We start from the raw sequence: 12,655 nt of genomic DNA on the forward strand, positions 1-12,655 counted from the left end.
CCAGTGCGATTTTCCTATTTGATCTTTTGTCTCATGTGTTCCCTTTGGGGACAAACAAGAAATAGTTCTCTGAATAATTGATAGGCCTCGAGGTAGAAACACGGTGCCTCTTTTTAATAAAAAGGCTGGGTACAGGGCATTGATTATACCTCTTCTGCAATGCTCTAGAAAAAGCACGGAGATCTCAAAAGAACTTATAAATTCCTCTTACAATAGTGAGACAGAAATTAAAAGCCATGTAATATTTTTAATCAAACAAACTAATGTTTGGATAATACATAAAATTATAAAGCTGTATTGAGGTATAAAATGCTCACAAAGGGGAGTTGAAACAAAACGAAGTAGCTGTAATTATTATAAGGTCTGCTTGATTTTTAAACCTGAAAATGACTGTTATCCGTTTTCCATTTAATGAGCACTTACTAGGTGCCAGGAACTCTGCCAGGCCTGTTATTCAAATCATTGCATTCAGTTCTTGCAAATGACCTGGGTAGGTCACAGCCCACTGCACAGACACATGGCGGCTCCTGGAGGTCAAGCGACAAGCCCGAGCTTCCCTAGGAGTAAGGACTTGGGCTGAGTTTGGGCCCAGATGTGACTCGGAAGCACACATTCTTCCCACGATGCCTAATGCTGAGAACCAGCAGTTACTGCTCAGCTCTTGTATGTATTGCAATGTTACTATGACAAATGTCAAGAGAACGAAGGCTTGGGGATCCTTCGGAGAACATTTTACTTCTTCATTACAAAACCATATCCTCTTTAGTTCTGGATGAAAACTCACAGCCTATTGAGTTGAACATTTCATTTTACAGAAAGGAAATTGAGTACAGAGGGTTTATGGTCTTTCCCCAAAGTTAAAGAGCCAGAGAGCAACACTGCTGGGGCCACAACTCTGCCCCTGGACTCCTTGTCCAGTGCTCGCTTTCCCGTATCACACACCATTGATTACAGACGCTGGGCTCCCAAGGGCAGCAGACACAGAGGGCACCTCTGGTTCATTACTAGCTTTCCTTTCCTCTGGTTCATTAAGTTACAGATGTCCTACCACTAAGAATGAAACAAAAACTCAGCACCTGAGCCTAGCATGCAGGCCTAGACAGAGCAGGATGGCTTTCCCCAGCTCCTTGGACCCGGTTCACTTCCGCGATTCAATTCAGACAGTCATAGGAAGACAACAGCAGGCTGACGGCTGAGCTCAGCATATGTTCTTAACAGAGGAGACCCTCCAGAGTGGTAGGTCTGTTCCCCCACCCCACGGAAACCGAGGTAGTCAGGTGGCCAACCCCAAGGCGAGGGAAGGAGGGGAGCCCCAGGCTTCTGGCCCGGGCATCCAGAAGAGGGATGTGTACATTTCTCGAGAGCCACTTCCCTAGACAGTGTGGAAACTGGGTGACTTACCTGGATCCTCCTCTGTCCTCTGATAGGATGACCCTACTAGCCAGTGGCCTTGGAGACAAACTGGAGTCTTCAGCTCCCTCCAGGGAAGAGAGCTCCCCCGTTTGTGAAGTGCTCTGACTTTTGTACTGAACTGTCCCCAGGGGATGGACACCCCCCAAGGTGGCTGCTATAAGCAGTGTGGAGACCAAGATGACAATGACAGTGCCCAGGGCCACAAGAATGTCTTCAGGAAGCCCAGAGCCTCAGGGTGGCTTGGGCTGCCGGCCAGGCACCCCCTGACACAGGTCTCCCCTCACCACAGAGGACCACAGGGGTATGGCTGCCAGCTCCTAGGGCCTCCACGTACACGTGCCACAGTAGGGACGGCGCCCGCTGGCTTTGTGCACTGGGACAGCCTGGCAAGCTAATAATGCATGTGGCCTTTGGAAGCAGAACAGGGTTTGAGGCTATGGCGCTACCTGCAGCTTCCAAGCGGAGCCCCATCCAAGAGTGGGGGTCCCGCCGAAGGTCACTCACCAGCCGCTGCATGCTCTTCACGTGGGTGGGGCTGATGGATAAGGCTTCTTCGTACCACCGCAGGGCTTCCTCGAGGTTCCCTCGGAGCTCGGCAACCTGGCCACGCATGTACAGGACGTTGTGGGACATTGGGAAGAGGTTGGCAGCTTCTTGGGTACAGGCCGTGGCTTCTGCGGGCTTTCCAATGCCAATGTAGACTTCAGCTGTGGGGAAGACAGAAGAGGCAGATGCTTTCCTGCTTCAGTGCCCTGCAGAGGCCCTGCGAATGGCTGTGACTCTGGTTGGGGACATTTATTTACATTCCCCCCACGGGAGTCTGGCAGGGGCCCATCTGGAATACACAGGGCCCAGAGCCAGGCAATCCCCCACCCCGAGTGGAAACGGCTGCAGGCTGACAGTCTTTCACGCCCACAGTTACACAGGGACTTGAGTCACTCATATTGTGGGACCTTGAAGGGGACATGTGTCACCACCAACGAGAGAGGAGTGAGGCCTGCCTGTGTCTTTCCCCGCCCAGGATACCTATCCTCAGGACCCATCTAGAACACCTGGGTATCTGGGACACCTGTCCTTGCTCTGACAACCACGGAGACAGGGCTGGAATGAGCTCAAGGACAAGCAAGCCGGAGGCACACAGCCCCTCACAGGGCAACAGCTCTGCCCTCCGGCCCGTTCCCCTGATGCCACAACATGTGACAAGGGCAGGCAGACCATGGCTTACATGTTTATGGGCATGAAATAAAATGGCTGTTCCATCAGACGCTGCCCTCCGACCTGGGAAAGTTACTGCACCCTGGAGACTATTCACTGTATAACATCAACAAAGCCCTTTGGAAAACCAAGCTGTCACTTTCAAAAAAGCAGGAAAGTGACCTTTCTTCCCATCTCAGGCCTCAACCCTCCCAACTCTATGTGGAGGGTCACAAATGGCTCTGCAGCCCTGGCCTCCCCGAAAGAGCCCATCACACAGGTCCAACTGTCACCTGTCTGTCAGGAACACGCAAGTGCCCTCCTCTCCTTTTCACCTTGTCATCACAGGACCACCACCTTCCCAGAGCTGGGCCTGCGTCTTCAAGGACGTCAGACTCCTCTCCCTGCTCCTCAGCCGTGTCAGCCAAGATCGCTGCCCGGAGCCCTGCCCGGGGGGCCGCTGTGTCCTGGGCCCACTGATCCTTCCTCCTACTTTCAGGCCAGCCCCTTCCTCATCTGTTTGGGCCTTGACCACTGGCCTCCACTCCTCGCACAGATGTCTGCACCTGTCTCTCCAAGTTACTTGTATGTATGTTAATATACTGTGTATAATATAATGCACGCAAACATAGAAATGGCAAAAGAACACAACAGAAAGTAGAAAACTTTCAATATTTTCTTTGCACACCTGACGAGTGTGCCCTGGAGGCAAGGCCTCCTTGAGCCCCCACCTCCTGCCTCCCACCAGCTGCTGCCAGACCAGCCCCTGAGGCAAAGCTCTGGTTGGGTCGCTCCCCTGCAGAAAAAACGCTCCTTTTGGAAGGCCTTCCTGCTGCTCCCACCCACTCAGCACGACCCAGTTCCTTTCCCTGCTTTCTTTTCCTCCCTATACCAACTGACAGATTTAGCTTGTTTCGTTACTGTCCCTCTAGAACATCAGCCATACACCACATGAGGGCAGGGAGAGTGTGCTGTTCACTGCCGGGTCCCCAGTGACCAGAACCCTGCTCAGAAAACAGTTGCTAAATGAATGAATGAATGAATGAATGGTAACTAACAATAACAGTGGTTAAGGAGTTCAGGAAACAGGAGCTTTGTGCCAAGAAAGGCTCTCTGCACTGTGCCTCTGCACTGTGACCCCACAGGTACTGTTATTTTAGCCCAATATACAGACAAGGAAACTGAGGCACAGAGAGGCTGAACGACTTGTCTAAGGTCCCAGGGCAAGTTAGGGGCAGAGCCTGGCTTGGAGCCTATGTTCTCGTCCTCTACAGAGAACAGTGTCTCTCCTGCACCAAATAATATCCAGGTCCCTTTTCCTGGCATTCGGAGCCCTTGGTGACAAATCCCACCTTCCCCCCTAACCTGTGTTCCTACTGCTCCCTGAACCCCCAGGCTCTCCCATGGTAAGCACTGCTGTTTCCACACATGCTTTGGTTTATTCTCTTGTGATACCATCAATCCCCCAACCCTCTTCGAGGCCTAGCTCAATTGTCACCATTCCTGGGCGGCTGCTCTGACCCCACCCCTCCTCCCAGAAGGGAGCCCAGCCTCTGCACCTCTCGGTGGCTGTGTCCCTGGTGTGTTCTTGTGAGGGGTCTTGGGTCTGCTGCTGGACAGCAGCTCTGCTGTGGGTCCATCTTGGCAGCTTCCCACCCCCAGCTTTAAGCCCAGACACGGGAAAAGCCCAGGTGGTGTCACAGGGTTGCAATCTGTGTTGACGCTGCTGACTTCTGGCCCTCGCCCAGCCTGATGGCCCGTCTGCTCAGCTCCCTGGTGACCGGTTACACCCCTGATGATTCCTTCGGCCCAGAGGAAGCCTTGGAGAGTGTGGCCCTGCTGTGGCCCAGACCCATCCAGCAGCTCCCGCTCTCAGGTCTTCCGTCCGTCAGGCCCTCAGCAGGGAGCACAGAGGGGAGGGCTGGCCCAGGGACCCAGGGAGGAAGCCGGAGCGCCTCTCAGACAGGGAAACTCAGGCAACTCCAGCACGTTACCGAGCGCCGACGGTGGCGGTGGCAAAGCCGGCACCTGCCTCACCTGAGCTGGAGACTCAGCTCGCCTGGTACTGACTAAGCACGTACTTACTACACATGGGGCTCTACAGGAACAAAGACGACATTATCTGTCCTCTGGTTTGGGCCCTCCTGGGAGATAAACACCCTCCTAGGGACACCGCGGGGCCGGCGGATGTCTTTCAGTAACAGTTCTTTCCAGCTCTTGCCAGAGTCGGACGTGTGCCCACGGTGGGTTCAGGTTACCTGAGCGCGGCAGCTTCTGGGACAGCTGTGTGGAAAGCTCCTCTCCCTGCACACTTGCTCCTGACGTGCTTCCATTCTGGGGGTGCATTTATGTCCGTTCCCAAGCTCCCCTGGGCCTACGGTCTGTGGGTCGGTAAAAGGGAAGACACACCAGGCCTCTCCCTCTGCGTCACTACAGGAAAAGGGCCAACTGAGGGAGCGGGGATTCAATGCTTCCGGGATTTTTTGTACCAAGATTCAAGCGGGAGGGGGCGGGGGGGCTTACACCCCAACACGACACGTGAGTCCTGTGCATGGAGAGTCCTCTATGAGGCTACCGTGTCGTCATCAGCCAAACATCTGAGCTCTAGCTCCCTTCATGTGATGAGGAAATGGAAGGCGGAGCTGAGCTGAGCCATGATCACGAAGGTGGCAGAAAGATCCAGGCCTCCAAGGGCTTCTTTTCAATGGCACAGAAGTCGGAGGAGGAAACCGAGTCACTGATGAGGCCTGCAATGACTGAGGCAGACAAATGCCTGGCCTACGCTGCTACCGGGTCCCTCCATTTCGAGGTCAAAGGCAAGGACGTAGGGCACAGTGTCCTGCAGTGATGTGCAAATCTTTTCCCCCATGGAGGCTCTTTTTTCCAAATTGATCTTAAGAGTGTGCCTCCTGCCTCCCCCTTGGCTTGGGCCCCTGTCCCGGCCTCCGAGGCGCTGCTGGGGACCTCTGGGTTCTAGAGTACACACCCTGTAAGCCACAGTGTCATGAGAACACTGAAGGTGTGGTTCCTGCACCTGGGCCTGTGTGTGGCCCTGGGCAAGGCAGTCAGCTCCTCTGGGCCTGTTCACTGTTGAGGGGGCCAGGATGCTGGCCCACATCTCTCCCTGGGCAGCGGTAAGGATCAGCCAGGAGGGTGGAAGCCCAGAACCCAGAGGGGTTGAAAATGGCGAGGGTAAGACTCAGTTGGGCCTCACCCCTTCGAGGGTGCAGAGTGAGGAAACTAAGGTGCCACGAGGTAAAATGACTCATCCAAGCCCTGTGGCTCTATGTGGCCGAGTCTGTGTTTGGGAGATGCTCCAGCCTTTCTGTTTTACCAGGGCTCCTTTGAGACAATGGCTCCAAATACCGGGATACGTGGCAGGTACTGCAGGCTGGGTACCACACCACAGCAATAAACCTAATATTGCAATAAAGCGAGTCACACGCATTTTTTGGTTTCCCCGTACATGTAAAACTCACGTTTACACTACACTGTAGTCTCTGTTAGTGTGCAGTAGCATTAGGTCTAAAATAACAATGTACACGCCGTCATTACAAACCCTTGATTGCTAAACAATGCTAACCGTCACCTGGGCCTTCATCGCGATCTTTTTGCTGGTTGAGGGTCAGGCTTACCTCCAATTGTAAAGAATGTAATGTCTGAGAAGTGCAACGAAGCGAAGTACGCCAGTAGGCATCCCCCCTTTATGAGGACGTTACATCTTAATGGGGCACAAAGTCTCCAGAAATGAAACCTTAGTTGTGGGATTTCTGCCATCAATCAAATCCTTTGGGATGGGGTTAGGGGAGGAGAAGGAAAGGACTTCCTGGAAATCCCCAAGGGGCCTTCTCACCCAGGCACATGCTGGTTCCCTAGAATACATGGAGGCCATGCAGGCATTTACTATGAGCTTCTGCTGCTTGGGAAGCCTTCCTTCCTGGGAGTGAGTCCACAGCTCCCACAAGGACCAACGTCTCTCTAGAAGACGGTTTCACAAATGTCTACCCCTAATCCCTCCTCTGCGTTTCCATAGCACCTGTGTAATCTATACCACCCCCTCAGGCACAGCATCTGTGCGAGGGGACCCTCCAATCCTGCCTCTTGTTTGTGTCAGATGCCCATGTGCCACAGCCACACACCCCCACACACCGCCCTCTAGGTCCCATCGGATTGATGCATTTGGGAGAAGGACTTGGGCTTGCTCATGGTGGGCCCTCAGAGCTCTTTCTGTTTAGTGCCTTGTCCCTTGGATGCCTGCATTCTTGGTTTGTTCTTACAGGCATGACACTGGGCTCTCCCCCTGCGACAGAGAGGCCAGCAGTTTGGGAAGGGTGAATTCCATTCCGCTGCCATTCATTAGGGAGCCCAGCTGCAGCCAGAAGTCAAGCCACACCCTCCGATTCAGTCTCCCTAGTAACAAAGCTGGGTGTCTGATTCGCATCTCCCCACCCTGTCTATTTCTTAACTGGCTCAGAACTCAGGAGGTAAAGAGAGGAGTAGCATTCATATTTTCCTAAAGCCTCCAAAATATGATCAGTTATTATCTTTTCTGACGAAAACTATGAGCAACTCCCAGCCACCGTCATCTCTGCGTCTTTAGCACAGGCTCTAGCACTTAGTAGGTGCTCCAGACAAGTTTGTAGGTTAATGAATGCTGAATGAGGGTTAGAGGAGGGCAACCACTTCTGTGGCCCAGGTCAGCGAAGAAAGTCAGAGGCCAGAGAAGCAACAGCAAATGAAGTTTCCGTGACCCTTTCACCAGGGGCCAAATTCAAGTTAAAAGAGCAAATAAACAGAGGGCCTTGTGAGCTTATTAAGAGATGTAAGAACTTGTACAGAAGGAACAACAACACAGAGGGCAGCTGGCTCTGGGAACTCAAAGCCGACAGTAACACACTGGTACGATGTCAGGGTTCCCCGCCGCAGGGCGGGCTCTGAAAGGTGACTCCCTGAAGGAGTCACAGGGATGAAGATTCTGTCCTGGTTGCTGGCAGCTGACAGCGTCTAACTAAAGGAAAGGGGCTATTCAGGGTCATAGACCTTTCTACCTCATTCTGAGAGCTCAGCCTCTAAGCGCTGGCGGCTCCATGAATCCCTTGGTTTGTCCCTGTCACCAGGGTACTACGAGAAATGTTGCAAATAAATTCCCTCCTCTGCTTGCAGACCTTCGGTTCCCTGCTTCAGGTGAATGTAACATGTTTGTTTCGCATCCACAGTTAGGGCCCTGCCTTTGCAAATCCCTCCCTCTCTGTTCAGCTCATGATCTCACTCCCACAACTCTGCTGGTGCCGTCCCTTCTGTCCCAAATGCCTTTCATGAATTGTCATCTGTGGAAGACCCACACTCTTCATTCACTCCAGGCTCTGCCAGTCTCTACCCTGCACACGATTTCCCCAGACGCTCCTGGGTAAACCATGTCTCCGTCACGCTGTGGGTGCTCTGGGCAGTCCCTCACCCAGCCTGCCTTGTCCTGCAGGGACCTGCGTGTTTCCCAGTAGATGCCATGCTCCCGGAAGGCTGGTATCAAGCTGGCTCCATCTCTGCATTGTACCATGACCCTAACTCTGCCTTGCACAGAAGGCTTGCTGAAGTTATTTACTAAACCAAACTAAAGATGTGCTCTGCGAAGGTCTGAGCTATGCTGTGAAGGTCTGAGGACTATTGCTTCCTCGAGGCGAAGAGGTATTCCTGCCTGGGGGACTTCAGCAGCAAGGCTGGGAACTGGCTGCGACCTGCCTGCCTGGGTTGTGCAGGTTGTGCAAAGGCGCTGGGCAGAGGGTGGCTGAAATCCAGCCTCGCCTCCACTGGCAGGCTGTGTGCCTGGCACTGGGCTGCACCTGTCCGAGAAATATGAGGAAGCTCTTTTCTTCTCACAAAGGTGCCTTTGGCTAGCCAGGCTTACTCCCTGGGGTTCAGTCTACTCGGAGGACACCTTTTATGGAACTCACACAAAGGGGCAGAAAATGGTAGAGGCAGCCCAAGGGCTGCACACAGTGTGGGTGCCATCACACCTGCCAATCCACCTGAGGTCCGGCAAACCGGGAGGAAGGAAGGACTGGTGTGTCGTCAGGTCCTCCCCAGTCTTACAGGCCAGGCCTACAGGCAAGCAGGCAGGGAGCTCGGCCAGCAGACTCCCTGACCCCTAAAACCACTTCTTTTACCCCAAACCCTGCTTCCCTTTTCCCTTGAAAGGGGGGGGACTTGTGCTTGGGAAGCAAACCTTAGCAACTTGGTCTGGGCCACGCCCTGCCCCTGGAGGGCGGAGGAGCCCCAGGGGAACACAGCAGTCGGCCAGGAGCCGCGGTGCCCCCTGGGCACACCACCCGTGTCCTCATGCCTTCGCTCTTTCATATCAAGATCAGCACGAGGGCCAAAAAGAAAAGGGGTCAGAAGTCCTTAGGAGGTTCCTGTCATCGAGGTCCTGGGGAGGGCTTCATCCTTATCGACTCTCACTGGAATTGCTCTTTACAGTTTCTTTGTTTGGGGACTCTGGCATGAAAGGAGGTAGTCACTTTGTTTTCATGCGTTGGTCCTACCTGAGCTGTGGCCCAGGCCCAAGCTGGGGTCTGCAGTCCCTGAGAGGAGCAGAGCCCAGGTCCTGCCCTCCCTGAGGGCCTGACCAAGGCCTTCGGCAGGGTCGTGGCTGCCAGACTGACACTCATTTCCGAGGATGTGAAGGGCTGTCAATCTGCAGCGATCCCTGCCCCAGGGGCTCAGTGGGATGAAGAGACAAGCTCCATATCCCCTCTGCATTTGCGACACACTTTACCCCTTCCCAGGCCTTGCCCAGCTGTTCTCCTGACTCCTCAGTCCTTTCCCAGAGTCCTCCACCCCCTTGCTACCTTGACTCATCGTTCCAAGAGAAAACAGAAGCCAGCTGAGCTGACCTCGTGTCTCTTCTCACACCAAACCCACAAGCCCATGGTTGTCCATCTACGCGGCCCCACTTCCGCTATAACCGAGGGCCAATCCCTCTGCCTGTGCCCTGGACCCCACCAGTCTATTCCCTTCTCGAGGGGTCTGTGCCTTCACATGTGCTCTCTCTCTTTTGGATGACAAGGATCTCAATACTAACTTGATCACCCCATCAACCATCAATGTGATTCACTGTTGGCCATTTTTAAACCCCCTGCCTCGACCCTACATTCCTCCCCTGCTACCCCTCACGGCCCCCACTCTGTTCCACAGGGGTTCTTACAAGGAATGTACAACCGGCCACCCTCCTCTTCCTCACTTGCCATCTGCTCTGCAGCCCGCGTCAGCATGCAACATCAATCTCTACCATGCAACTAAAACCTGTGTTGTCACGGTCACCAGCAAATCCCATCTGCAGAGTCCAGCAAAAACTTTTGTCTCCACCTGACTCAGTTTCTCAACAGCATATCCTACCAGTCACACCTCCTTACAAACAGTTACTTTTTTACGTTATTTTTTTTATCGGCTTGCTATCTGCTGAGCACTCCCCATGCATTATCCTGTGTCACTGTCCCAACTGTCCTTGTTTTGCAGAGGAGAGCACTAGGACTCAGAGGGATGAGGAAAAAGCTGCCCAGGCCATGCTGCTGTGCAGACCAGGTGGGACCAGGATTCCACTCTCCCCATTGGTGATTAGAGGTACCCCCTTCAATGGACTCCACACCACCTCTCCGGTCTCCTCCCACCGTGCTCACCACTCTCTTCTGTTTCTTTGGCCTTTCTTCTTCTCCCCAGATTTCCAATGTGGAGGTGGGAGGCTCAGGTCCCTGGCCCAGCCCTCTCCCTCCTCCAAGGACATTCTCTTCCTAGGCCTTCTCATCACACTCCCTGGTTTTAATCCCCATCCCCCAATTTGTTTCTAGCCCAAACCTTTTTTTTTTTTTATTAGCTTCAGGTGTACAAGACAAGGTAATACTTAGACGTTCATCATTTATATCCCTCACACTGTGAACCTCCCTCCCCCCATCCATTATCCCTCCGACCTCACATCCAGCCATCACATTATATATATAAAATTATAGGTGGCATTCATTAATGTTTAGCTTCTGGTGTACAATGCCATGATCAGGCATCCACAGTATCCCTGAGGTGGTCTCCCAAATAGGACGCATGTCCATAGGATACCCAACAAAATCTTTACAACGTTATTGAATAAGTTCCCCAAATTAATTTTCAGAAAACCCTGAGGCCATCTTGTGGTTACCAGCTGCTTCCTAATCCCTTCACCTTTCCCCTTATCCCCCCTCCCCCCCCCTCCCCCCCCCCCCCCCCCCCCCCCCCCGCCCATCTAACAACTCTCAATCTTAAGTGTAGCCTTGAATACCCAGCGCCTGCCTGACTTCTTCACTTGCATGTCCCCAGGCAACAACATTTCTCAAACAGGACTCAAGGCTTCTCTTCCTCCCTGACCCCAACACATCCGCTCTTCCCCCCCCCGGCTTCCATTGCAGAAAATGGAACCAAAGGCCACCCATGGGCTCGAGCCCCAAACGCAGGAGTTTTCCCTCGCCCCCACATCTAGTCCATAGCAAGTCCTATCAGGTCTACCTCAGAAAGCAGCCGGGTACCTACTCCTCCACCTCCACCAGCACCACCGCAGCCAAGCTGCTCTCCTCTCACGGGAACCAGTATCCCTGACTTTCATTTTGCTCTTTCCGCTTCCACTTTGGCTGCCTTTCATTCCATTCTCCACATTTAGGGAGTGATCTTTTAAAACCTCAGTCTGATCTTTTCACTCACCCACTTGAAGTCCTTCAATAGCTTTTCAGGGCTTTTCAGATTAAAGGACCTGGCGTGGCCCTGCCTCACGTTGGGCCACTTTATTGCTTTGTCTTTAGGCTTAAGCCCCCGGGGCCCCTGCCATTTCTCGAACATGCAGCTCCGTGGGCGAGGCCTGCAGGCCTTTCCATGTGCTGTCCTGGGCCTCCCACCACTGTCCTGACAAACTGCCCAGCACTCCTCAGCTCCCTGCTCCCCCGTGCTAGGGCCACCACCGGCTCCCTCTTGGGCAAGACCTCTGCTGCCATTTCTCACGGGGATCCACTCCATTTCCTCATGTCACTCGGCACGGTGGGAACAAAGTCTCCTGTCACTATTTTGTTTCACATTTGTAACCTGCATGAAGGGAGAGATGCTGTCTGTCTTCATGACCACTGTACCCCAGAGCCCAGCTCCGCTTGTGGCCTCCAAACAGATGCTCAGGGATAGTGGAGAGCCCAGCCTGGGCTAGAGCTGGGGTCTGGGGCCACGCGGGCTGGGTCTGAATTCTGGCCTCTCCACTTAGGAGCCAGGTAACCCTAGACAAGTGACTGACAGCTGTGTCTCAGTGTCTTCATCTGTAAAATGAGAAGAATAGGATCTTTGTACCTCCTAAGGCTGCCATGAGGACTAAACGAGTTAAGACAAAGTCCATTGAATAAGGCCTGACACATGTATGGTCCTGACACGTGTATGGATACCTGCAAGTTGTAGACCATTCATTAAACCCCCCAGGGCAGAGGAAGGGGCAGGTCTGGCGGGGCTGACTGATCAAGGCTGGCTCGGGGTCAGGCATGCGTGAGCCCTGGGCACCGCGGGTTCCCTCCCACAGGTACTCCCTGTGTGGTGACAACACACCACCTGTCTGGGAGCTGTCTTCATTTCGTCAGGGTGGCCATGCCACAGGACTGTCCCTGGACCCTGCTGAGGCAGCCCCTGGAGGCTGGGAGGGGCCTGGTAGGGGGAGGGGCGAAGGGGCCAGGCCAGGCCAGGGCCAAGGAATTCGTGAGAGTATCACAGCTTTAAATTCCCAGCAGAAATCTGAAAATCTGATCTTGCACATCTAAGAATAGCCGTGGGTTTCGACTGTGAGAGGTGCCAAAGTAAAAGCTATAATTATTAGTAAGTAACAAGCAGAAATTAACCACCTACGGCAAAGTCATTTTTAGCTGCCATCCCAGTGCGGAAATTGAAAGATGGGCACCCAGAAGCTGTTTGGCTTGGGAGAGGCTCTGATTCCACTCTGAATTACTGTGACTACGAATTTCCACCGGTCAACAGTAAGGGTTGCATTCTACAGAAGTTGGAGAGCCCT

The 12,655-nt window shown here is 53.4% G+C and overlaps 1 protein-coding gene across 7 annotated transcripts in view; it reads right to left on the bottom strand.

Annotated features, from left to right (window-relative positions):
* Positions 1-12,655, bottom strand: part of TTC7B (tetratricopeptide repeat domain 7B) — a 241,476-nt gene that overhangs the window by 31,749 nt on the left and 197,072 nt on the right. For all 7 annotated transcript variants that reach the window (XM_081048774.1, XM_081048770.1, XM_081048769.1 and 4 more), the window contains one exon: positions 1,918-2,120. In XM_081048774.1, the coding sequence (XP_080904900.1) occupies positions 1,918-2,120 (203 nt within the window). The remainder of the gene's footprint in view (positions 1-1,917; positions 2,121-12,655) is intronic.

Source organism: Rhinolophus hipposideros (assembly GCF_964194185.1).
Source record: "Rhinolophus hipposideros genome assembly, chromosome: 5".
In the NCBI taxonomy this organism is placed as follows: Eukaryota; Metazoa; Chordata; class Mammalia; order Chiroptera; family Rhinolophidae; genus Rhinolophus; species Rhinolophus hipposideros.